General features: G+C 41.7%; 2 protein-coding genes across 6 annotated transcripts in view; one reads left to right on the top strand and one right to left on the bottom strand.

The window, feature by feature from the left end:
• The window catches only part of LOC126531162 (solute carrier family 22 member 15-like), a 36388-nt gene extending 29787 nt beyond the window's left edge, over positions 1 to 6601 (top strand). The window contains exon 7 of one of the 2 annotated variants that reach the window (XM_050178584.2): positions 285 to 6601. In XM_050178584.2, the coding sequence (XP_050034541.1) occupies positions 285 to 560 (276 nt within the window). In that variant the 3' untranslated portion in view covers positions 561 to 6601. The remainder of the gene's footprint in view (positions 1 to 284) is intronic. The other variant, XM_055070998.2, reaches the window with a different exon arrangement.
• LOC126531166 (prenylated Rab acceptor protein 1) lies at positions 6583 to 15934 on the bottom strand. 4 transcript variants are annotated; one of them, XM_055071000.1, is made up of 7 exons: positions 15843 to 15934; positions 15315 to 15460; positions 13512 to 13724; positions 11262 to 11359; positions 10228 to 10329; positions 7995 to 8099; positions 6583 to 7004 (listed from the first exon to the last, which is right to left on the bottom strand). In XM_055071000.1, the coding sequence occupies exons 2-6, from the start codon at positions 15398 to 15400 to the stop codon at positions 8008 to 8010; spliced, it is 591 nt and encodes a 196-aa protein (XP_054926975.1). In that variant the 5' UTR covers positions 15401 to 15460; positions 15843 to 15934; the 3' UTR covers positions 6583 to 7004; positions 7995 to 8007. The 4 variants fall into 4 exon arrangements, with proteins under 4 accessions (XP_054926975.1, XP_054926976.1, XP_050034547.1 ...); XM_055071001.1 differs by having other exon boundaries at positions 6583 to 7001; XM_050178590.2 differs by having other exon boundaries at positions 6583 to 6931.
• Between the last annotated feature and the right edge of the window lie 9301 nt (positions 15935 to 25235).

Genomic DNA, 25235 nt, shown 5'->3' with positions numbered 1-25235 from the left:
ATTATGATGGACTGTGAATAAATGTGCCAGTGTTACCTAATTTTATTCAAAGGTGTTGCAGACTCCATTAAAAAAAAGAAAAGCTAGGTTGCAGGATTTCATCTCGCCATTTTGTAGGAAATAGTAGCCCAGAAAACTTTTCGTGCATAGTGTCCTGTGCCACATTACCAACTTTCCCAAGTTTTCTGTGAAGCTATGCACATGGCTTCAGATGCCTTGTTCTTGTTAGACTTCACAGATGGCTACACAAAGTGGACTTGTCCCCACGTGGCCCCTCTTTGCAGGACAGTTTGATTCCTGGTCTGCAGTTCACCGTTCTTGGCGCCATGATGCTTGTCTCAGGCCTATCTGCTCTCGCACTGCCAGAGACGGGGGGCCATCACTTGCCCGAGACCATAGAGGAAATCGAGGATGAAGATAAGCGTCCACTTCTGTCGCCGACATCATCAGGTGCCTTCAACCGAGAGTCCGTGGATGAAGGGATTGTGGAATTATCCAGCAGTTCTGAAGATGAGTTGTACTCTGTACACCAGCGGCCACCCGTTGCTTACGGATCGTAGTAGGAAATAGCAGAAGCAGTCATACGAACTGTGCCTCACTGCATCGGAGATCTTGGTTTCAGCATTGGCATGCTGGGAACCCCTTGCATTAACCAAGTGAAAAATCGGCCATACGCGAAGGCTGTGTTGGTGATTCGCACGCCACCGTTGAGATTCTTCTTCAATGCCTGAAAGTGGCTGCAACCATAAGCTGCTGACTGGGTGTAGTTTTGCACTGGTCACCTATAGGCATTCAGTGTTTTTGGGAAGCCACAAGTGTTGTGTGCAGCAAACAATGGATCAAGATACTGTGGGGTTTGCACATTCCACCACCACCACCACCACTATTTCTTTTTCCATAGGTGGTGCTTCCAGCAGCACCTGACTGAGTCTGGTCACCTAGACAGCTTTAGTTATGATGTACCACTCATGTTGTACATGATGGAACTGCAGACAAAGGTGTTGTGGAAACTGCATATGTGCATTATGCACGATTTCAATTTTGCTCTTCCGTTTTTTTTTTTCTTTGGGGGGGGGGGAGATCTTTTTATAAGTTTTCCCTGATATGCGTTTTGGAGACATGTTCCCAACTGTGTTGTCCCGAGGTTGTGTGCAGTTGCTGCTAATAGATGAAGTTGTGTGTATGGATGCAGAAAAATTGTCAACGCAAACTGGTGTAATAGATGCTCTGCCACTGGGCAGCTGCGTTTCTCTTTCCATTTTTCTTTTTTCAATTTTTTGGTGAGAAGCCTGAATGGACAGGTGTTTTTAATGATGACCTTCCTATATTTGCTGCACTTACTGTCACAAAGGAAGATTTGACACTCCACAGGGATACCTTAGACGTATATTGTACCTATCCCCTTTCCTGTATTTCTTTTTTTTTCTTTTTTTAGTTTGAAGTTGTGCCTAGCTTAAAGAAAGGCTTCAGACAGGAATACCTCATTGAGAAACTCGATTGTAGTGGACAATCACCAGTGCAGTACAGTTAAACAGTAAATCATAGGAGCACAAGAAAGAAAAATCTACATGCAATGCTCGCAAGGTTATTCCCTAACATTTGTGCAAGACTGGAGAGAGGTGCTCACTGATTCTTCTGATGTAATTGCCGTCACCCGAGCTGGCCTGCCTGCCAAAATGCTGAAACAAAATTGGAGAACGAGCAGGCAAGGACCCTGTGTAATTTTGAAGGCTTTGAATACAACTGTGGGTACTTCAGGTTTAAGGTCCATTCGCTTTAGTTGTTGCTTGTAAGCAAGGACAAGGTCCAACTAAGAAGTGCCGAGGTTATGCGTTGTCCTCTATTCATGTTCTGCTTGCTCTCTTTTCTCTAACTTTGTTCATTAGCCGATATTTGGTGCATGTTGTGTAGAGTGGACCAGTGAACTAGTGATCAGATATGTGCAAAACCAAATTAATATGCTGCTGCCTATCATTAGTTGAACAGTCACTGCAGTGCAAAAACTGTGTGACTGTTAGTATAAGCAGTGCTGGTGTTTATAGTTGACATCAATGTGTGGATTTTGGTTTCATTCCAACTAATGTGGTGATGCAACATTTGTTCCGGAGACTTCGAAAACTACACTGGGTGCTGCTTACTAGTGCTTTGTGCTGCATTTTTCATGGCTGTGCTTGCCTAGCAAGTCTGCCATGGTCCAAAGGAACCAATTTGCATCGCCTGGCAAGGTAGAAACGTTCTTATGTTTCACTTTTCTTAAAGCCACGTTAATCAGTGCTTCATACTGTTGTAGATACCAGAGCTGCTGCTCACACGTGCAGATTTATCTCGCAGTTTGATCGTTTCGTTGGTGTACAAGTGCAGCCTTCGTCACAAGTTTTGGAACTAGTGCACGAGTTTAGTAAGACCTGCCCGTGGGGGCCTGTGCCAAGGCTTCAGTAGCACTCCTGGAGCCCCAGGGTTACACTATAGTGAGAGGTGCTGCTTCTTTTGACCGCGAGAGAATGTTGAATGCCAGAGGCTCAAAGTACACAACCTGAGGACAGCTCTAGGAATGCATGCACTGACTTTCAATCTGTTCACAGAATCTTTATCTGAACATAAAAGGCATGTTACATTGTCAAGGCTGTACGAGTTCAGTATCTCGGAAGGGCAATACTGAAACCACAAACCATGATGGAAGGGCAGAGTGAGGCCACTTGTCATTAGCAAAGTGCCTTGTCTTTAGTGGTTTTGACAGTGCACAGGCCTTTAAAAAAATGTAGGCAATGGCATAGCCAGAAATTTTTTCCGGGGGTGGGGGGGTGGAGGGCACTGCATTTAATGGGACAGTGGGCAATGGGTGTGCCCCATAAGTAAACATGCTACATGCAGCATTTATAATAATGAGTGGCTGCTGATGGTTAAGATGTGGATTTGCAAACTTCCTGCATCATTTTGCACGGAAACACATGCTGAAGGTTTGCCTGGCTTCAAAAGCATGCTGTGCCATTTTGCGAATCTCTGAACATTTGCCAAATAACTCTGTTTCTAATTTTATGCTTTGCAATTTGCTTCTTGCGACCAGTAACTTAAGTGTATGTGCATTCTTCCATTGTTGGTATTCGCAGTCTGCTTGCGGCTTAGGTGATAGCTGCAGCCCCAAGCTGTGTACCACTACTTCAGTCTACCTTTTCATGCCGTCGTCATTGCAAACAAGTTGGAAGTCGTCAGCATGCTAGTTCAGCTGCATACATTTGACATAGCTCGTTTCTGCCCCTTTGAATATTTTGCACGTCACTGCACGACCTCGAGAAAGGTGTCTGTTGTTTCATACGGACCTTGATCTTGACATAGAAATTGAGAGGGGGGAAAATAGGTTCGGAGCACGGGATGAAGCCAACAGGACCAGTTCATGCTGTTTGTATAGGCATCTTTTAGCATGGTTCGTAAGATGTAAGTAGTATTTCAGTAGTAGGCCATGTGTTTGCTGAACATTCTATGGTGTTCTGTGTTATTCAACACTGAAAATTGACAACTTTGCTGCAATGTTGCTTCACAGCTTAACCAATACCTCATCTTCTTTTGTTCTGTTGCTGTTTACTGCACAAATCATATCAGCACCTCTATCAAGGACTTCTAGAGATGCCACGACTCATTTTTATGTGCAATTCTATTGTTGCACAAGGTCGTCCATTAATACAGCGGAACATGGATATGCTGTATTACTGAATATAGCAAATTAAGTAAAATATTTCATGCCAACATCGGTGTGTAACAAGTGTATGCTTATAATAAATATTGTATAAACAAAGGTATTAGTGTCGGAGGCAACTTTGTATTAAGTTTCAGTAGTAGGAAAAAACTGCCCCCATATAGTGATCAGGCTTGCATAACTTCAACATTTATTTTACGAGGTTTTGTAAATATCTCATACAAGGTTACATAGTACAGTTACGTAAATATCCAACAATGGATTAGTCAGATGGGCTTGAATACTAATGAGGGATATTAAAGTAGACAGCCTTTCACATCCCATGTTTATGTTTTCAAAATAGCTTGGCTGTAATGTGCTCTATACGTAGGAAATACTGAACTCTCAACACATGCAAAAACCCAGGCAACCTATTTTTAAATATGTGGCATATACGTGCACATACGTTTTGGACACAAGTGTATACGAGGCATTAGGGACCAATGACTCTGCACATTTTTTTTTTCTGGTCACTTGTCTGTAAGGTTCAAAGTGACAGATACCTGTCCTTGGATGCAGCCCGTAAGAATCGGCAAAATTAAGTAGTTTGTGAGCTTTGTCACAAGGTGCGCCATGTATTGTAGATTGTTTTAATGCCTGCAGCAACAGTTCTATGACTAGCCACTTTCAAGTAATGCTGGTGGCATAGTTTTCTTGCCAGTGTCATGACGCAAGTAACACTTTTAGACCCGAGACTCAATGTAATTTACACCTTTGACGCTTATCTTGTCCCCAAGGAGTAATCGTTTATCTTGCGTATATTTCTTTAACAAACTGTGTTAACTTATCTGTCAAGTCTTGCTGATATGCGCATGCCATTCATGACCCGAAGACATGACAAGACAGATGGTTATTGTTTGGAATCACAATAAGCCCCAAAAGGTTTTGACATGTTCTCAAAGTGTACGACACTACAAACGACCATGAAATGTTACATGTTCGTTCAGTACCTATGGTGGCCGTCAAGCTAAAATGTCTCGCCTCCATCAAAATGGCACAGTAACATTGTTGACTCTTTTTCGTGAAGGCTTAGCCGTTCCTTTTTTTTCTTTGTTCACGTTATGTGCAATATTGTGTACTAGGTACTTGTGTCAAATACATTTTTTTTTCATATTACCGTTTTGCAGTGACATAATTGTTACTTTGCTGTTTTTTAACAGATCAGTAGTACATTGTCAGCATAACAGGAAATTGTGCTTTCTTGGCTCAAAGTAGCTTTGAAGTTAGTTCAAGCACTGGGGTCTTCTTGGAATGGTACATTTTCTGCAGATTTTGATTTAAGCATGCACACTTTTGAACTTGAACCTCATATCAGCAAACAGGCCTTGGCTTAAATGTCTCCAGTGCTGCCATTCGACTGACGTAAGCACTGCACATCAATAATCCTCTGCAATCCCTCCAGTGAGAAGGTGCTCAAGAAACAAATCCTTATGCTTTTTGTTAGAAGCAGTCTATGCTTTGTGAAGTCTTAGCTTAGCTGTGAAAGGGCATTACTGAAGCTGTGAATGCTTTGAGGGGTGTGCCTGGTGGGATTCAAGCCAAAGCCTATTTCTGAATACAGGGAAAATATGCGTGTAACCTTCACTTTCTTGACTGGCCTATCACTGTATCAAGTTTCATTCTTTTATGCGATCTTTTCTTTTTTTTCCGAGATATACTGAAAACCCAAGTGTTGTGTAGGTTTCATTGAGACTGCTGTGCTGTTTGAGTGGCTGATAGGGCGATGCGCTGCTCATTTTATTAAGCAGCGCGTGAAGATGCCAAGCCTAAGCGCAACGCAGTTTTGTGTCTGCTCAAGGCATTCATTCACCTTTATGAAAACTTTTTTATAGCTCTTCTATTTGTCGTCAGTGCTAGTGTAGCTACATATAAGCTTCTTCAAAGAAAGAGTAAATTTTTTTGAAGACGGCGTAATGGAAGTAACACTTGTTCAATACAACACATCATAGTGGCAGCAAACATCACTAAATGTGTGATATGCTCATTAGTAGGACATACTAACATCAATTAACACACTTTAATCAGGTGGAATTGAAGCCACTCGGCACCCTCGTCATCACTAGTAGATGTCGGGACCAACACCAGTTTTTGATATGTGGATCCCCGCACATACAATAAAATGCATTGCTCACTAATATGGACATGTCTTTAACACTGACTGGCTTCTGTGCTGCAAGCGCAGAATGTGCTCTAAATAGAAATTGATGCATTAATTTGTGATTGTCACACATTTGCTGATGTTTGCTATTAGTATCAATGTGCTACAGGAAAACGGTTTTACTGCACTGTTCAATAAAACTTAACTCTTCTGCCTTGAAAGTATGCGGTGCAAGTATAATGTATACCAACATTCCATTTCTTTGTTCACTGACCAGTGTGAACTTTGCATCACAACCTTTGTGGCCCAATTATATATGACACGATCACATGGGTCTATTTTTCTATAAAGAATGATACCGAGGTATTATAGGTTATGGGAGGTCATGCGGCACATTAGTTTTATTGCGGCGTTTTTAGTCGTGTTTAGGACAGTTCTGTTAGTACTGTGCAAAGTCGTTCCTGGTTACAACTGTTCCTCATTTGCTGAAAAAGTTTCATGCAATTGATGTAGAGGTGTCTTGTATATTGCATATCTGTATATGTCACTTTCTTTTGTCAAGTGTTCCACTGCGAATTATGTGTGTATTGCAAAAATGTTGTGCAACTGTCATTTTTCTTTTTGAGTACCTATATACATATTTTTTTTTACCTAAGCCAAATGTAGATGGCAGTGGCAGACCTCTAATAGCCACGCAATCTTCAGATGTACAAAGGTATCCCAATGTTCCACATAAAAACAATAAATGTCACGATTTATTTTTACAGCAAAAACGTTTTATTGAATCAATCTTTCACCCATTATAGACAGGCGGTAACAACTAGCATAAAATGAAAATAACAAATCGCAACGAGTTGCACAGCTCCTGACCCGATTTAATCTTGGCAACATCAAGCAAGTATGCAGAGCTTGAAGTTTTGTCTCCACAGCCCTTCATACAATGAGGGAGATCCCAAATTTTGCAACTAAAAGGAACAAAAATGTTGTGGAAAGTCTTCCCTGAAAATTCAGGTCTAGGACAAGCGTGAAGCTCCGTCCGCTCTCCAGCCAGTCATGGTCCGCTGTATTGGTTAATGCAGCCAAACCAAACATGCGTTTCGAACCTGCCAACAGTGATGGAACACAGTGAGGGGTTCAAGCCGGGATTCGAGATTCTGGCCCAGCAAAACAGCTCTGCTAAAAGGAACACAAAAGGGAAAAATTAGGTTGGGCTGTATAATTTAATTGTGCTTTTACAATACCAAAAAAAAAGCCACTCTTATCAAGAGAGTAGGCAAAGTAAGCTATAAGAAAGACTGGTGGCGATGTCGCCTCGAAAGTTTTTTTTTTTTTTTTTCACTTTATTACCTTAAAGACCTTTATTACCTTAAAGTTTGCACGGAAGCTCACCCCGACATTATGTATTTTCACTGCCGCCTCTGGTATAGTTAATTTTTTACCAGTGAAGATGGCCTGCACTGTATTCTAAAGAGCGGAAGAATGAATCTCGGCAAGTGTTTTAAGAACCTTTACCACGACAGTTTAAATATGAAAAAATAATGTAATAACAGTTTCCTAGGCTGCATAAAGTGTAATCCTTTTAGATGCGTGAAGTGTAGTAGAGCTTCTGGAACTTTGAAAATATTTGTAAGTCTGCCTTTAATGTCCTCAACCCATTGGCTACTTGCCACAAGATAGGCTGAACCAACGCAGATGGGGGAAAAAACAGCTTGCCATGGCCAAAGATACCCTTTGCTGGGAGCCATAAAAGCAAACTCTTCAATTGCACTTCTTAGTTATGGTTAATAGTACGATATGGTGACAGCTGTTTTGCCTGGTCGCACATTGTCTCAGCAATTTACTTCAAGAAAATGGTTGTTATCAGAAAACTTGCCAGTGATCTTAAATTTTCATGCTTCTGGGCATTTCTTGCAATAGACAGAAAAATGTTGATGCAATAGTTCTTTAATGAATAATCTGTTTCCACAAAAAAACCTGAAAATGTTGTAAGCTACCACCACCAAGTTCTCCCATTTGTCCAACCTGAACAGACCAACCAAGCAATTTAACATATCACCACATCTAGTTCTCTCTTCCCATTCCACCTCACTATCGTGAGATATCGCCAACATTGCACATCGAAAGCCCTAAGGAATATATGTCGCCTGCTTTTTCTTTCTCTCTCACCTCGGCATCATTTTTACACTGTCTGCAATTCAAAGCTTTCCTCTGGAGTTGATGCTTCGATGGCATACATGGTTGCGTGCAGCATGATCGTGAAGAAGGACGCACCTGGAGAGGCAAGAAAGAATGATGTTGGCCTTACCTTAAGTGCTACGACTCAAGTCACTTGGCACATTGCGGCAGTTATCTCATGCTCTCAATGACAAAACTGCAAGCACTAAGTACAAAAATGTAATAATGACAGATTGTTCTACACATCTGCGCTCGGAATGTAGGCTGATGTGAGCAGATGAACACTGAGGCTCCAGGAGGAAGAAATAGGCACATGACAGAGCTAGACAGTTACATGCTTACACTAATGCCCAAAGCAAATTTCAATCGGTCGCTTTTCATGAATACCATATTTATTGGAAACCAAGTGCTTGAGTCGGCATACATCCCATGTAAAATGTTGCGAGCCATAGTGCATGCCTTTAAATGTAAAGGAAAATTAAGACAATTTACAAGCACTGGATACTGTTCTACTGAAATGTCTAGTTGAACTAAATAAACAATGAATTACAGCAATCAAACCTCATCTTATGAAAAGCCAACAAACAAAGACGCCAAGGAAAACATAGGGGAAATTATTTTTACTTACTAATTGAATTAAAGAAATGATAAATTAGTGGCAGTGAAAGTGGATGGAAAAACAACTTGCCGCAGGTGGGCAACGATCCCACGTCTTCGCATTACATGTGCGATGAACAGAGCATCACACACATACTTTCTAGTAGTCGAACCTCGTTGCGTCGAGCACAGAAATGATATTCATCATAAGCATGTTATTTGTTGCATGTCAATATAGGTGATAAACATTTTAGGTTCACATCGCTATGTCCAATATTTCGTTATATCCGTGTTTGACTGCATTCATGAGCAACAGATTCATTGCATCGACTCTGGCCAAACATAATGTTACAGTAAAACTTTTACCCGTTTTACTTAAATGTTATGTTACAGACATGATGGCTACTACAATACAAAACTCCTGATTTACAGCTGCTACTGCGGTTGAAATCACTTGTAATGAATACAGCATAATTCTACTTAGTGGCTATGGTACTGGGCTGCTAAGCATGAAGTCGCAGGATCGAATCCCAGCCACGGCAGCCAGATTTCAATGGGGCCGAAATACAATAACATCCTTGAACTTAGATTTAGGTGCACATTAAAGAACCTCAGGTTGTCCAAATTATACCATAGTCCCCCTCTACAGCGTGCCTCATAATCAGATCATGGTTTTGGCACAAGAAAACCCATAATTTTAGCATAATTCTACCAAGAAGAGTTGTTATATCACAAGTTTGTGGTATATACTTGCCTACCATAGAAAGTGCATAAAAATCAAAGGAAATGCAGCTAGTTGCAATGACCCGCCTGTTTGTTGAAAGAACTGAATGAAGACTGCCTGCTCTTTCAGTGGCAACAACGGTAATAAAGAATAAATGCAAAATCTAAAACTGCATTCGACAAAATCTGTCCACAACCACAGTATAGTACCATTATCAAAGAAATGCCATTATTAAGCCATCCCAAGCTCCTGCGTTCTGGATTATAATTCACAACCAATCCAGGGTATTTAGAAGCAAAACACCAAATTCTGTCTATTACTGGCTTCTTCCATGGTTCGGGAAAAATATGCTCCCTTCAGTGCACCAATTCTGCCTATTGAAAATTTGTTTTGCCACATTTCTTCTAACTTCAGAACCTTGAAAAGCATACAGCTGCAGAGGAGACTATGAATTTTCAATTCTTCAGCGAGTTTTGCCAAGTTTACAGAACCTGGATTCCACATGAGAACTCTACAGGAGTGTCAAGTATGAAAACATGTATTTCATGTCAAGCATACTTGAGAAGCACCTACCCAGCCACTTGAAATATATGCTGGATTCAAAACAATAAAAGAAGTGAGCCCACAACATGACACACACTGAGAGCAAACACCCAGCCATCCACCTTTCAATGCCTTCTGCTGAAACACTTTACACCCGTTATTCAAACAGGCAGCACAGATTCATTTATATTACTTCAAGATGTATGTAACCCACTTTAAATATCACTTGTCATTTCATCAGTGCTTTTGCATTTTATGCACTATCTTGGTGGGCACAATTGCACACCTGACTAGACACACAAAAAGCTCAATTCAAGGGACAAACAGCCACGTTACAGTTTGTCTTCTGCAATTTCTTACCAATAACCCAGAAGACAGCTGATCCAGCTCCAGCCACATAGAATATTGGAAAACACAGCATGCCCAGTATACAGTACTGCTGGATCACAGTGAGCTCTTTATCTGCATGAAGGAAAAGTCGAGAACAAAAGCATGACATTCAAGTAAAGGAGCCAAGCAAGATTAAGCAACACACACAAAGACAAGGATGAAGGCACTATGCATATATATATACAATATATAGCATAGCAGGTGTTTAAATGTACTACTAGTCAAAGCAAGATGACCTGCATATTATAAAACTAGTTGGCCACAAATGCAATTGTGTTTGTACAGCTGCCCTGAAGATCAAACACTACATATGCCCCTACTGAACTGTAGTAAAGAGATAGTATGCATACAGTGCTTCTTCAGCTGTTACTCCTCCTTATTCAAAGGAGCATGAAACACAGGAACGCTTGCATTAGGCAACTCCTGAACAGATTCACATTAAATTTGTTGCATATGTAAGAAAGGTAAATTATAGTCATGCTGCTGTACAAGCGTGCTGATGCCTTCAATTCCATGTTTTAAAAAAATGTAACTGCAACAAGCAAATGTCTTGCCACAATATCAAAAACATTAGCAAACTAAAGCAATACTGGTGCTAGGTGTCGATGCATCTAAATTGCGGGGATTACTTTTTATGGCTTGTTCTGCCTCTAATGGCAGAACTATCCAGAGTAGGCAAAAGCTAAATTGGCACATGCAGGGGTATTTGATCTGAATGCACAAATGACATCAGCTTTGGGTGGATGCATACGTCATGTCTGCTTTTAGCCTAGCCTATGGCTTTAGATGTATACAATGCAGCATTAACTTTATTTGTGCTCACACATTACCACAGCTACTCGGACCCATTCCAAACGAAAGATCCATACATCTTGCAAACAGTGTAACTCGAATACAAGCTTCTTTTCATACCCAAACAGCATTCCAGGAAATATACCTAGTTAATTATCAAGCACAGTGACAAGATGAAATAGATGCAATGAATTAAAAAAAGAAAAACTCACTGAACAGTTTGATTTTGCCTTCAGCACTCTTCAGGCGAATGATGTATGCACCTCCCATACCAGCCACTATGGCAATCAGCAAGAGAGGAGAGGTCAGTCTGAAAGCAGAAAAGGCATGGTGTTTTTTTTTTCACTGAGATATAAATTATATGGACACTCCAAGCAAATTTTCGCCGAGGGCGCTGCCATCCGGTTATACATCAAGTCCAAGTGCGATAAGATCCTATCGCACCCCTCAAGCCATATGCTGCCGCAGTGAGGATGAGCCAAGAAGGATGGTAGCTTGATGCATGCCATCCTCCCGCACGAGAGGGATGGGTGGGGGAGGGGGGGGGGTTGAGTGTGTGGTATGTGAGCTAGGGGGGAAGGTGTGTGCGCAGGTCTTCTCGTCTAGCCTGAACACAGCTATGCATGGCTGTCCGCGCTACTTGGAGCATACGTGGATCATGCGCCCTATGTTGGAGCTAATCTGTGGCAGGTGCTAAGACTGGACAAGCTGAGATGCCTGATGATTACATGTGCGCTGTTTCCTGCACTCAAATTGCTTAATCTCAAGTATCAGAGATGCGTTGAAGCGAGAAGCAACACAAAGAAGTGCTCACACCCTGAGGCCAGCACTCTTCATCATAACAGCATTGCGACAGCGAGTGTTGGCGATTTAGTGATATCTGTTCATGTTTGCCTGTGCGTGCATGACAGCACACTTGTTAATTTGATTAATTAGCAAATGTTTACTGCAATTTATACATCCAATAATAATAATATTTTTTACTTTTTGTTGTTGTCTAATACTTTGCTATCGCTATCATTGCTTCGCCTTTAGGGCTAAACTGCAACCTTTTTTTTTTTTGCTTCCACTGAGACCTGTGGAGATGTTTATAAAAGAAACCTGAAGTTTGACATGCATCATCATCTGCATGTTCTGCACAGCACAGACTAAATCACAGGAAAATGCATTGCATTGATGCCCTACCCTTTGACTGAGTGTTAGGACATGTCTTTTTTATTTTTTGGTTAATTACTTCAATGTTCCAGTTCCTTTCTAGTTTTCTAGCCTCTCTCAGACTTCAAACATTATAAATCCTACGAGCATGCTTCAGGAACTAAGCACATATTTATTACCGTGGACACAAACGGCTCTTGGTACATCTCCAATTTTTCAGTGCACTTCATACATTGGTGCATAACTCTCATATTCTATAAAAAAAGAAGGGGCGGGAAAGAAAAAGAAAAACAAAATCACAAAACAGTGTTTCACCTGCCCTCTGAGCTAAGGGTATGCCGCCCTTCAACACGCGTCTCAAAATGATCACGGATCAGACCTTCTTCACTTCAAAGTATCTTTCCAAGTTACAAACACATAATTCCAAGAAGCAAGCAAGATCAGGTCTGTAAAGAAGGTTGTTGTTGGACCAGGAATCCCAATTGAAAGCAATCTCTTTAGCTGTTACACCAAACAAAATAGCGTGTGGATGTCCATGAATAGCATCAGTCAGCATTCTACGTACTTGCCGCACACAAGCGCGATTTCTAGGGCCTTGTTGACAATGTAATTAGTGTATGGGTATTCAACACTAACCCAGTATTTCTTGGCTAATATTTCTGAGAAGGATTCCCATAAGTGCGTAATGGCACCAACACAGTCCACAGCCATGTAATGGCTGAAGCATTGTGCACTGATGTTAAATTGTAGTTAGACTAAGCTATAACATTTCTGTCATCAAATCTATGGTTCGACGATAATTCATCTCGTCGGGAGGAGGCATAATAAAAAGAAAAACAGAGAAACGCCGACCAAAAATGAAATGGTTTAAAGAACTTCAAAATGTTTCAGCTTCCGTAGAACATCTTGAAGTTCTATAAACCATTTCATTTTTAGTCGGCGTTTCTCAATTTTCCTTTTCATTATTCCTGTCATCAATGCAGGAATCTCTGTACCGACACATAACCTTATGTGGACTTCCCAAAGACCACAAGAATGACTGCCTGCTGATACACAAAGACACCAACAAACTATACAAGCCAATAAGCCAACACCAACATTGTTTTATATGTTGTCATTCTAATTAAAAGCACCAATATTATTGCACGGTGTCAACGGCTTCCCTAGAGGCACATATTTTGTATGTGCAAGTTTCAAACTATTGATAGGTTCTTTTCAGTGAACACAATCAACCTGCTGTTACTTTTGGAAACAACACCATGGTACATTTTCACATGACATGCAATGTGTCCATGCAGTTCACTTACATACAGTACAAGATGAGGCCAATGAAGACAAAGAGGTAGTTGCTCTGGAAGTGTTCAACATTCTGGACGACTCTGGCGGATGCAACGCCAATGTTTTTGGGCATGTTAAATCGGTTAAAGTTGACGAACTGCTTCCATGGACGAATGGTCTGTTTCTTCTGCGAGAGCCATTCCTTTGCCGCAGCAGGACTGGTTGGCAGTAGGCCAGGCTTGCTGTGGCAAAAAAAAGAATTATTTAAACAAATGCAAACAAGACAACTCGCAAGGAAACATGACTGTGAGCAGAATAAACTTCATGAGACTACCATACCATCGCCTTCCCGAGTTTTTGTCTAAAATTTCATTTGTTTTTATGGTTATGAAATGTGTAGCTACCTCGGTTATGTGACAAAATTATAATGCACTATATAATACCACACTGTGTTTTTCAATAATTTTAATGCTCAATAATTTTAATGCTCTGTTTGTGTATAATCTTCAGCTTTTTCGTGTCACCTAGTTGTGTAGACCTTTAGTAAACTGTAGAGAGAATACCCTTACTGCATGAACTTTTTTTTTATGTTAGACAAGCCTTTGTTTATTTAGCCCAGTAAGACCCAAGAAAAATCTACAAGTTAAATTTTGTTGATTTTTGATACCAGGCGATCTTTTTATACTGCAAGTGCATTGTCAAAGTTTCGTGAGCTGTGCTTTATTCTTTGAAATACTAACAATGGCATGCTTTATAAAGTATGCGGACCTTTATGGGAGCAAAACCTCATGCATGTCATCAAATGCACATTCTATATTTTGGAGCTTCCTAAATCAGAAAGGCTTGCAGCGACAAAACTTTAAGCAAGCCCGCATAACCTTCTGGTAACAAGATTAGCATATTAGTGGGAAATATTCTTTGCTGAGATGTTTTTGCTATACTCATAGATGTAGCACGACTTCATCAAGTAATGGACAAGGACTTTGGTGTTGCTTTCAGAGGCATGCACGATGAAAACATATATTTGATGCAGATCTAGATGCGATGTTTTATGATGAGTGCAGGTATTAAAGACTAAAGCATTCAGCATTTGGTTCAATGGTAATTGAAACATCCAACAGGCTGGTGGCATCTCCTCCAATGATAGTCGGTTCTTGCATTACAGTCCTGCTGTATGACTTGCTCGGTGACAGTTCGTTATTATTTTCTGATCTTTCACGAGATGGCGTCTACGTCTCGTTCCCCAATGTGAGTTGCCCTACTTTCATTGCATAACTCATCTCGATTGACAGAGGAATATACATTGTGTTTGTTGTTTTCTGTTTATTCCCACCTATTTTTGAATTTGTAACAAAAACCTGCATTGATTATCTGTCTTTCTAAACAATGTTCATATGATATCTAACTGGTTTTTAAAATGGATGAGCAGCCTGCTGACTGTCAATCTACGTCACGGCAAGAGATAGCAGCACAAGCGCACAACAGTGAATGTAGAGAGCAGTCTTTCTTTTCATCAGCCGAAGAAATGTCGTATCTGGAAGAAGCAATTAAGTCGCGTGGGAGGACAATAAAGGCTAAACCCCATGAGAGCGATTTTGTGCGCGACGGCGACGAGCGACGGCTTTACAGCCATCTCCATCGCGTCGCTTGTCGCTGTTGCGCGCAAGCTCGCTTGAATGGGGTTAAAAAGAAGATGATGTACATGCATATATTGCGTTGTTGGGTGTTCTTCCATATACGACACTAGTCATTCTCGAAATCTGCTCATTAAATTGAGCCGAGAAATGTCATTTGGAATGCAGAACCTACAAAGTCTGTGCGAATATACTAACCTCTTCTGGTCCTCATCTACTACAGCAACGATCTCGCCAGTAAGCTGGCTTAAATCCAGGCTGATAGTGTCTCCCTTGGCATCCATACTGTCGACACTTCCGAGAATTCGTTAAAAGCACCGTCAGTTTTCTTCTGAGGGCTGCGCCTGAAAATAAAGCAGTCGATTTGAGTTCGCGACGACGAAATCGGGAAGACGTGTCAGTTTCGCTTGGCGCGCACAGTCATTTTCGTTTGTCATTACTCCCTGCGCATAGTACAAAATAGAAGATTATTTCTCAGAAAGAGGACACGTCGCAGCAGTCACAGCTGTTATTTTAGGTGCTAACAGAGGATGCTATTGCGACATAACATTTGCTTTAACAGCGAAAGAATTTAATAGCATTCCTCAACGAAGAACACAACCGCTCAACGCAAACCTGCAGCTTTTGGCTTACTGTTGCATCGATTAAAAGAAATAAAAGGGAAAACGCAACACTCTTTAGGAGTAAAATTTTAAATCACAACTATTGTAGCTATTGTTCGCGCACCTGAACGTCCAGAATCCCACGCATCGCAACAGACGTACGCAAACGCAACGCAAAAAAATAAAACAAAAAGAAGCGTTATTTGAGATGTCAATGGCGATTAGTTGGCTGTTTACTGCTACCACGTAAACCATATCCTCTGCAACGCTTGTGGTTTCTGCCCAGTGCTCATGTCTAGGGAGGGCTCTAAAAGTAATAACGTATTAAAGTAGCGACATATATGTACGAAATAATTTACTGCATCGTTCCAGTTGAAACGACGACATAAACGGAGCACCCGAGCTTCAGCCCGGGTGCTCCTACTAAATACATGGAAAACAAGAATTCGTTTTTCTCGGCAACCACTGCACCAAATTTGACGATGTTTGTTCCGTTTAAGAGGAAAACTTAAAATATAGCGGCTCTTGGTTTCGAATATTTTATTTAGGTCATCAATATTTTATTAAAAATTGACAAATATCGAAAATGTTCAGAAAGCGAAACTATCGAGTTTACAACTCTGTAACACAGCTACGCTAAATGATATTACAATCCTGTGGATTGAATGTAATACTAGATCTAAAGCGGACGAAATTGATATGTTACTCATGAATCTAAAAAAAAAAATTAGTAATACGGAAATACAGCTTTTGCAGAACCCATGTACACAACGCAAGAAATTCACGTTGCATATATATAAATTGACATATCGAATTTGTCCGCTTTGAATGGTCTAATGGATGCCGTTTACAAAACCGCGATATATTCTTGATGCAGAGCTATTAATTTATAAACTTCGTGCGTGTATTTTTCTCGAAGTTGCGAATTCTTTAAAATTATTTTAACAAAATGCAGGCTCTAAATCAAAATTCCACTTCCAACAGTCACTAGAATTTAACTTTTTCTCTAAAATGCATCAAATTTCATTAAAATCGGTCCAGGGGTTATCTCAGAAAAGCATTTTTGTGTTTTACGTGTATTTGAATAGGCCGCGTCGGAGAACGAACGAATGTGCTGCAGCGACAGCACCTATACATGCATGAAGCCTAAAGAGTAGCTTGTGGAGTGTACTAGAATATTTTAGTACACTTGATGAACCATTTATTCATGCAAGAGTGTTTATTTTTGTACGAGACGATAGTCCAACACTTGCTAATCCGAGCTTTAGCGGTTATTCGGACGGTGGAATTAAACTCTCCCTACTTCCGATGTTTCCCTTATTTTTCTTTCTTTCTTGAAGAATACGGCCAACCTGAAGTGTTCGTTTCAACTGTACGATGCGTTGTTCGTCCTGTCTGAACGTATTTCATTGGTTAGGGTATCAATATCGTAATGCAACCAAAATCTAATCGCTATAACCGATAGATCGTTATATGCGAGATTATGTGCCGGGTTTAACTAAAATCCAATCATTTTTTTTTTAAAGAAGACTAAGCACCAACTAGACCAGCAAGTTTCACTGAACACTGCCTGTGAGCACTGTGCTGCAGACAGTCAGTGTTGAAGCACGAGTGAGTGGGCACACAAGCACAACATGGTAAAGTCACTTTGCTTTATTTCACAACAACATGGAATTTTGTGATAGTGCTGCAGAAATCATCATAATACAGATCGTGAACAAAATAAAAGAGAGGGAGAATAGCTCTGCCTTGTAGCCATCAAATATCCAATTAGATATTGTGATCAGTGGGCACAAGTAAAAGTCAACATATACCGATTATATACATCTACATCTTGTGAGAGGCTAGACTGTAACTAAAACATTTCACTTAATTCATCCAGTGCACATCAACCAGTGCAAAAGAATTAAATGTTTTACTGAGCATACCTGCCAAATACAGACCTGATTTGGCAGTATGAACTGAAGCATGCAGTGTAGAGGAGATATAACAAAACCAAGTTGTGTAGACCGTATGTGCTACCTCAGTTGTTCAAATAAAGGTGACACCGTACTCGTGTTGCAGTACGGAGGTCTCGTTTCAATTCAGATATTCGAGAGTACAGTCCCTAGGCCACAAGTATTTATTATACGTACTACTAATGGTAAATGTCACCGGATGACAGGAAGGAAGTTTTTTGCTCCACAGCAATGAATTCGACTGGTCGTTTCAAACTAGTGTGCTTCATGGCTGATCACGCTCTCTTGCATGAGGAATGAATTGGACCACAACTTCTATTAGAGCTACATTGACTTCTGCTGGCCATATGTGATAACTTGCAGAACAAAACGTTTGTCTTTTCCTCTGGCAGATATAGGTGTGTAAAATATGAGTGTGGCCAGAGCACTTGGTAATAGTTCTTCTGGAACAAGGGGAATTCATCATACTAGAGCAAAATCTGGTGCTAGCCAGTCAAACACTAGGAACCATGGGTAGTACATAAATTTTTCACAAATTGGCTTAAATTCATTTAGAAATCAGGCTCTAAATTCCTGTCATTTTTTATGCTTAATAGCACTGTATGCTTGCCTGAAACATTTCTTAGGATGATGAAAGTATCATACATTCACAGACAATTCGCTTTGTTATACAATTCTCAGCAAATAAATTAATTGGTAAATCATGTTTGTTACTCTTATTAACTGCTTCTATGCAATGTGAAAATTGCCCAATGCTAGCAATCAAAGGTTAAGTAATGCTAGTTATAGTGATGATGACATTGTAAAGTCTGAGGACCTCGTTGTCTGGTAGACCAGGCTACAAGTATGATGAAGGACAATACACCAGACAAGCCGAGAGCAATGCTTCTTACGCTGCTGTTTATTCCCGCAAGATGATGAAGAACTCCAGTGCCACGCATGCTCGATCACCGCACTTCGTTAATCTTTCTTTTGCGTGAGCTATTTCTTTGCTATTATCAACAGACATATTAGATTCAAGATGGTTAATATAAAAAGAAGTCAGATGGAAATGTTTGAAGCCAGATAGACAAAGTTTAGGCATATTAATGTACTGCCAATTTTTTTCAATGTCTGCTAAGTGTCCATGCCGGCACCGTGCACAGACCACAGCCATCAGATTTTGCTCTAGTAACCTTAGAAAGGAATTCTGTGCTGGCTTTAGCTGAAGCAACAGAAGCGTTAAGGCCATTTCATTCAAGACAAGGTGTCCGGGCGCACAAACATGCGCCATTACCTTGACTGTCTGTCTCCATCACATCTGTTTGGCTGAAAGTTACCTATATGGCAACCTTGCAACAAGATGGCAATGCACTACTGAACTTGACAGAATGATATTCAGACCAAACACTAGAAACATCAATTGCCTACACACAAACAATCCAGTTCTGGAAGCCTAATTTTCTATGGAAGCTATTATGAAAGTGTGGCGACACTGCTTTGCATAGTCGTATTCAATTGCAAAAGTTCATGCACATGTTGCACTGTACTGCCACCAGGGGTACTTGCATCAAACCATTATGTACTATCTTTTAATTTCTCTGTGTATTTCTGACATCGTGCAATGACTGCGAAAAAGAAATATGCATGTTATCCAAGACTACTATCCAATGCCCCATCTCTATAGTCTTGGTCTTGGAGGACATGAAACACATCCCAGCCATTGATGGCCAATGGATCAGCGCCTAATTGTCATTTTAGCCTGGCTGACCTACGTCTGCTGTTCCAGACAGTCCAAGTGCTCTTCTTGACGACAGCCCTCTCGGTGACCACAATACAGGCCACATTACGAGCCCTGTCTTATACCAATGTAGTCTTGCAAAATTTATGTAAAAAGCTTTTATGATGTAGAAACAGCACTTTTAAACATCAAAAGGGCACAACCTCCTCTTGTCTTGTTCAAAATCAGTTTCTTCACCCAAGTAGATAGCAGCTAGCCCAAGTCAGCACTCTGCCAATTTTTAGTAACAAAATTCTATTCAATGAGTTTTCAGAGAGCGACTGAAATTTTGCTGCAAGACAAAACAGACAAGCTGCAAATTAAGCATTAATGAATTTTTGAAAAATGCAATCATAATATGGCTGCAACGTTATCTAGTATTCAAAAGTGCGACCTTGCATTTAAGAAGCCAATGTAAGGGCAGAGTTTAGAAACACTACACAAATGACGATGAGCCATTCGGGCATTGGCAGTTGTCAAGATCACACATGCTTGGATTTACACACATCTTCTTTCCTAAAAGCATGAGTTGCAGCTTTCAGGGCTTTCCCCTACATCTAAAGTAAGGTTGGGGATGACCAGCGATCACATTTTTGAATGATCATTTCATTTTCCATTTTTTTCACCCTTCGTCATTAGTTTGGACACCACCGCACCACTGTAATAGCCAAGACTGGCCCCTTGCCATGATAGATAAGAATTGGATCTTTACAAAACATGGCCTTGATACGACTTTCCAATGACTGAATGCACCTGAAGCTTAATTTTATATCCAAAACCAAGAAACTCGTGCTTTACCTTAATAACAATAAGTACATTCTGTATCGACTAATATGCAGCTTCAGAAGCCGAGGAGGCCAGACACAATAAAATATGTAAACTGTATTTAGCCAGCACTGTAACCACTAGCAGCAGCCCGACTTATTTTCCAGTACCTATCCTCACTTTGGGGAAGAAATATGTTTCCTTTGCATATACCAAACAGTAATTAAGAGGCTGTGCATAAAGCTCGATACTTAAGCTGGCCAATGCTGCTAAAATAAGTACATTGCTGGCATTTAGCCATACTGACCTTGCTGTCTGCTTTTTTTAATCAGCTCAATTTTTGCTTATGTTTTTCTTTTCGCTACAAATGTCCCCCACTGCAATAATGCCTTTGAGGAGCTGCAGGTACTTGTATAAACAAATAAATAAAACTGTAACTAACCACTTGCAGCAGACAGATTCGCAAGCACTACCTTCAGCCTGCAAAAAGAAATGTCTTTTATGCATAGGCCATACAGCAGTTAGGAGGCTACACATGAATCTCGATAAGGTGGCGAACACCCAAGATCCACACAAAACCCATTAAATACAGCCTTTTGCTTATGATATCTTCCTTGCAGGCTGGCTTTAGCAATGCAAAGCTGTAATCACCTACGCAGTGATTTATGCAGTTTCATCATGATCTATGCAATTTTCAAAGCTTAAAGGACGCATACGGAATCGTAACAAAAATCACAGTCCAACTTGCAGCCTTTTTAACACAATTCTGGCAAATTAGACATGCTTCATCAAGATTTCATTTTAAGTTGCCAGAAGCCATTTTCTTCACCAAACAAAACAAGAGCTGAGAATTTGCTGTGATGTTCACAACATAACTTCTAACACTTCGAACACTTTCTTGGCATCCTGCAAACAGGTGTTACAACTTGATGCATGCGTGAGGAACAGCGTTGCATGTAGCAAAGTGATTTCTATAGGCAGAATCAAAAAGGAGCAGAACTGACTTGCCTAAAAGCTCCTATTCAAATCTGCATTCTGTCCACTCAAATGTGCCTAAATTTGTCACTTACAACTCAAGACTATTCTAAATTCCGAGTGGCTGTTATTTACACCTGCATGTGATGCATGTAACCAAGGCCACAAGAAATGCCATTTGGCATTAAAGGGGCCCTGAACCACCCCTCAGGTTTGGTGAAAAAATGCAGCCAGCTGGTAGCATACACTGCTGTAAACATCACAGCCAAATTTTGCAGTTATGCACAGAGTGTGGAGCTCACAAGCAGAGTGCAAGGTCACATATTTCTCAAACACTGTCTTTTCAAATGAGGCCTTCTGTTCAGTTGCTTGGAAGCTGCCTGCAGCTTGCATACGTCATGTGCAAGATTCCCAAGATGGCTGCTTATTGGCTGATAGCTGGCATCAATCAAGAAGAGTTTTTGGATCAATACGCTTGTTCCTCTGTAACTGTATATATTTATTGATGCAGTTTAATAAACAGGCTGAAAAGTGTGAAAACCTGCTTTTGAATTTCGATAAGAATTATGTACTTCTGGAAGGGGGAGACTACCGTCTGCTCACGCTAGGCCGCAGCCACCCATGCAGGAATCAACTTTTGGCCACCCTGTTAATTGTCGTAGCCGTTAGGTCTCGCTAATTTCAATTAGTTTTGAACACTCCAACTAGCCTCGCACCACGCAAAACTTAAAGGGGTGCTGAACCTCTTTTAATCGAAGAGGAGAAATGCATTTGAAGTTGAAATAGCCCATTTCAGAAATACGTTGCCACAAAAAGTACTTCAACGCATTCAGCAGAAGCGGAGTAATTGGCAATCAAACACCCTCTTCCCTGTGCACCCGTTCCTTCTTCAATGACTTGCACTGCGAAGGCTACGGCGGAGCGGGTCATGCCCACAATGCTTCGGCTTCTAAAATCGCCATGGCGTGCAGTTCAAATTTGCTTTTGGATGTTAATGTAGATGTTAATACTTCTGATTCTGGCACCTACGACGCATCAAACATAAGCCAAATGAGGCTGTCCTCAGTGGGCCACAGTACTACACTGTAGCGGTACACCTGAGCCAGTGGACTTGTGGCGGCACACCGCAGCGGACATGGCATCTACACTACGTAGGAGGTCGCAGCTACATGCAACTGTAGTGTGTACGCGCAGCGTTTGCTTTGTGCATGACAGGGCTCGAGTGCGTGCTCGCATGTATATGCTACAGTCTGACCATGCCACGTGGTGTGGATCGGCTTTGTCCTTCGCCAGCTTGTCTGGTGGATACTAGCCACATGAAAATTGCGCATTTTTGAAACGCTACCAATTAGTGTGCCAAGGCGTCTAACCAGGAGCAGCCAGAAGTGAGCGTATGCTGGCAAACGTGCGTGTGGCCTAACCTTAAGTTTCGCTTGGTTCGAGGCTTGTTGAGCATTCAGAACTAGTCAAAATTAGCGAGACTCGCCGGCTGTGACATCAATAAGCAGAGTGACCAAAGTCTAATTCTTATCCTATCAGGTGGCCACAGCTGAGCGTCTGTGAGCAGATGATTGCCGGTTTCTTCCGAAAGTGCGGAATCATTATCAAAATGCGAAAGCACATTTTCGCTTACTTCAGTTTGTTTATTGAACTTCGTCAATAAATATACACAGTAACAGTAGGAAGAAGTGCACTGATCCGAACACTCTACTTGATTGACGTCACCTATTAGCCAATAGCAGCCGTGTTTGGGAATCCGCTTTACTATGAAATAAAGTGTCCAGGAGAGAATGAGGAGCAGGCTTCTGTTGAAAAGAGAGCATTTGAGAGAAAGGTTACTCTGCGCTCCGCTTGCGAGCTCCATGCACTGTGTACGACAGTAAAACTTGGCTGAGATGTTCCCAGCAGCGTATGCTATTCACAAACTATGTTTTTTCACCAAGCCCAAGGGGTGGTTCGGAACCCCTTAAAGGTAAGGCCACATGTATGCTTGCCAGCGCGCGTTTACTCCTGGCCACTCTTGGCTAGACGCCTTAGCAGACATCACTTCGTATTGAGCTATTGGCAGCGCTTCAAAATGCATAATTTGGATGTCAACCTGGTGCAAGACAAAGCCGGTCGGTCCGAACCACGTAGCATGGCCAGACTGAAGCACACGAGCCCGAGCACGCACTTCAGCCCTGTCGTACACAAAGCAAACGACCGGCATACACACTACAGTTGCACGTAGCTACAGCCTGCTAAATATCGTAGATACTGTGGTTGCCCCAACGAGCCTGCTCGCTAAGTGCATTGCGGCTTGTTGAGGACAACCGCGTTTGGCATGTCGTAGAGAGAGAGACAGAAGAAAGGGAAAGGCAGGGAGGTTAACCATATGGGAAGATGCAGTTAGCTACCCTATGCTAGGGAGAGAGGGGAGGGGGATGTAAACTGATAGCATAGTAGAGATAAAGAAAGAAAGGAGCATAGACATACAGTCACAGTCAGTCACTGTCACCGCATACCGTCACTGCACAGCACTGTCGCACTAGCAGCACTATAAACATCTGTTCAGGCTACAGCTGCTTGTCCAATTCTGTTGCCCCTAAAAACTGCAACAGTGCCCTCGTCGCCCACCGCTGCGATGGCTTGTGATGTCGGCATTCTAAAATAAGTTCCTCTGTTAGAGGTCTTTGGTCGAAGAGCGCTGTCGCGATTGCAAGCGATCGTCTCTGTAAATTGTAGCGAGGACAGTTACAGAGAAGTTGTTGTTAGGATCAGACTGCAGCTATTTCAGCCCGCTGCACGTGTTCCCATCCAACCGGGACGGTGGCGCACTTCAGAGAACTGCAGATAACCGGCAGCCACGTGGCGAGGGGTCAGCTCAGGGGAGTTCTCAAGGGGAGGTAATTGGCGGAACCTCCCCATGCGCTTTTCGAGACACCAGACAATGTGCTACCCGGGCGGGCCACCCGGGACAGCTCAGAGTTCTACGAAGCGCCTCTGACGTCGGCTCCAGACCATTGCACCTGTGTGTGTGTGTGTGTGCGCGTGTATGTGAGCCCTCCTCCTCCAAAAGGGCGGGTCATCTTCAATGACGTCGAACTATGACGTAGAGCGGAGTGCTTATAAGCAGCGATTGTCGGCTGCTAGAGTGTGCTCGTTGTCGTGCTCGAAATGTACTCGTAAGCTGTTTGCTGTATGCTCGTCTTGCGGGCTCCATTTGGGAGTCACGCTCGACTGTCGATGTATCTCATGTTCAACTGTAAATAACATGTAAATAAATCCTGCTCTCCTAAGTTCCGACGAAGAGTCAAGCTCCTTCCTACAGCTACGACTGCCAAATCTTACATCTGAATGGCAGCGGTGAGATCGGCCTACAGCTCGTAGATGGTCCGACAACTCGAACAAATGGTGGCAGCGGCGAGATCGTCCGACGAATCTTACAGTGTTGAAGAGTCTCCCTGCTACCACAGTCCTCACACGAGGTGTCATCAGCCCATCCGATTCGGAATGCAAAAGATTTATTGAAGGCCACCCCTAGCCATATTCGACAAAGCAGGGTAGCTTCGTGTCAGCAGAGTACAGCTGGAATGCAAAGGTGTAGAGAGGAGTCTAGGTTGTGCAACCAGTTGTTTTGAAAACTTCCTCCGTTCCAAAAGGAGAATGTGATAGGCGCCCAAATTAGAAATAGTGGCGTGTATGTGGCCACCGAAAATATCATTTGAATTGCATACCACACAGCGACGTTCAGCAAGTGGACTGTTGTCCACCATAACTTTCACAATGCAAGGCACTGAAGAAGGAGCGGGAGCACCACGAAGGAGATCAAAGATAATTTTTATTGCCAATAACTCCGCTTCTTCTGAATGCAGTGGAAATATTTTTTTGCTGTAAGGTATCTGAAGTTATCTACTTCAAAAGCACACCAAAACGTGTTTCAGGGACCCTTTGACAAACTGCTCCTGGTTTAGCTTTAGTGAAAAGTAAAATGCAGGTTTGTAAACATCAGCAGGCTTTCTGCTGACAAATGAATGAACATCAGAAAACTTGAATATGTGACGATTGATAAGACTAGAGA

The sequence above is a fragment of the Dermacentor andersoni genome, chromosome 5 (assembly GCF_023375885.2).
Source record: "Dermacentor andersoni chromosome 5, qqDerAnde1_hic_scaffold, whole genome shotgun sequence".
NCBI classification, from domain to species: Eukaryota; Metazoa; Arthropoda; class Arachnida; order Ixodida; family Ixodidae; genus Dermacentor; species Dermacentor andersoni.
This window is presented reverse-complemented; position numbering and strand designations above follow the sequence as displayed.

Bases quoted from the DNA above. Each gene is read 5' to 3' on its own strand.
- LOC126531166 (XM_055071000.1), bottom strand. From the start codon at position 15,400: ATGGATGCCAAGGGAGACACTATCAGCCTGGATTTAAGCCAGCTTACT. The intron at 11,360-13,511 runs GTAAGTGAACTG...TTCTGCTTTCAG, and splicing joins GGCCTCATCTTGTACTGTAT to ACTGACCTCTCCTCTCTTGC. The intron at 8,100-10,227 runs GTAAGAAATTGC...TTGCCTCTCCAG, and splicing joins AGCTGTCTTCTGGGTTATTG to GTGCGTCCTTCTTCACGATC.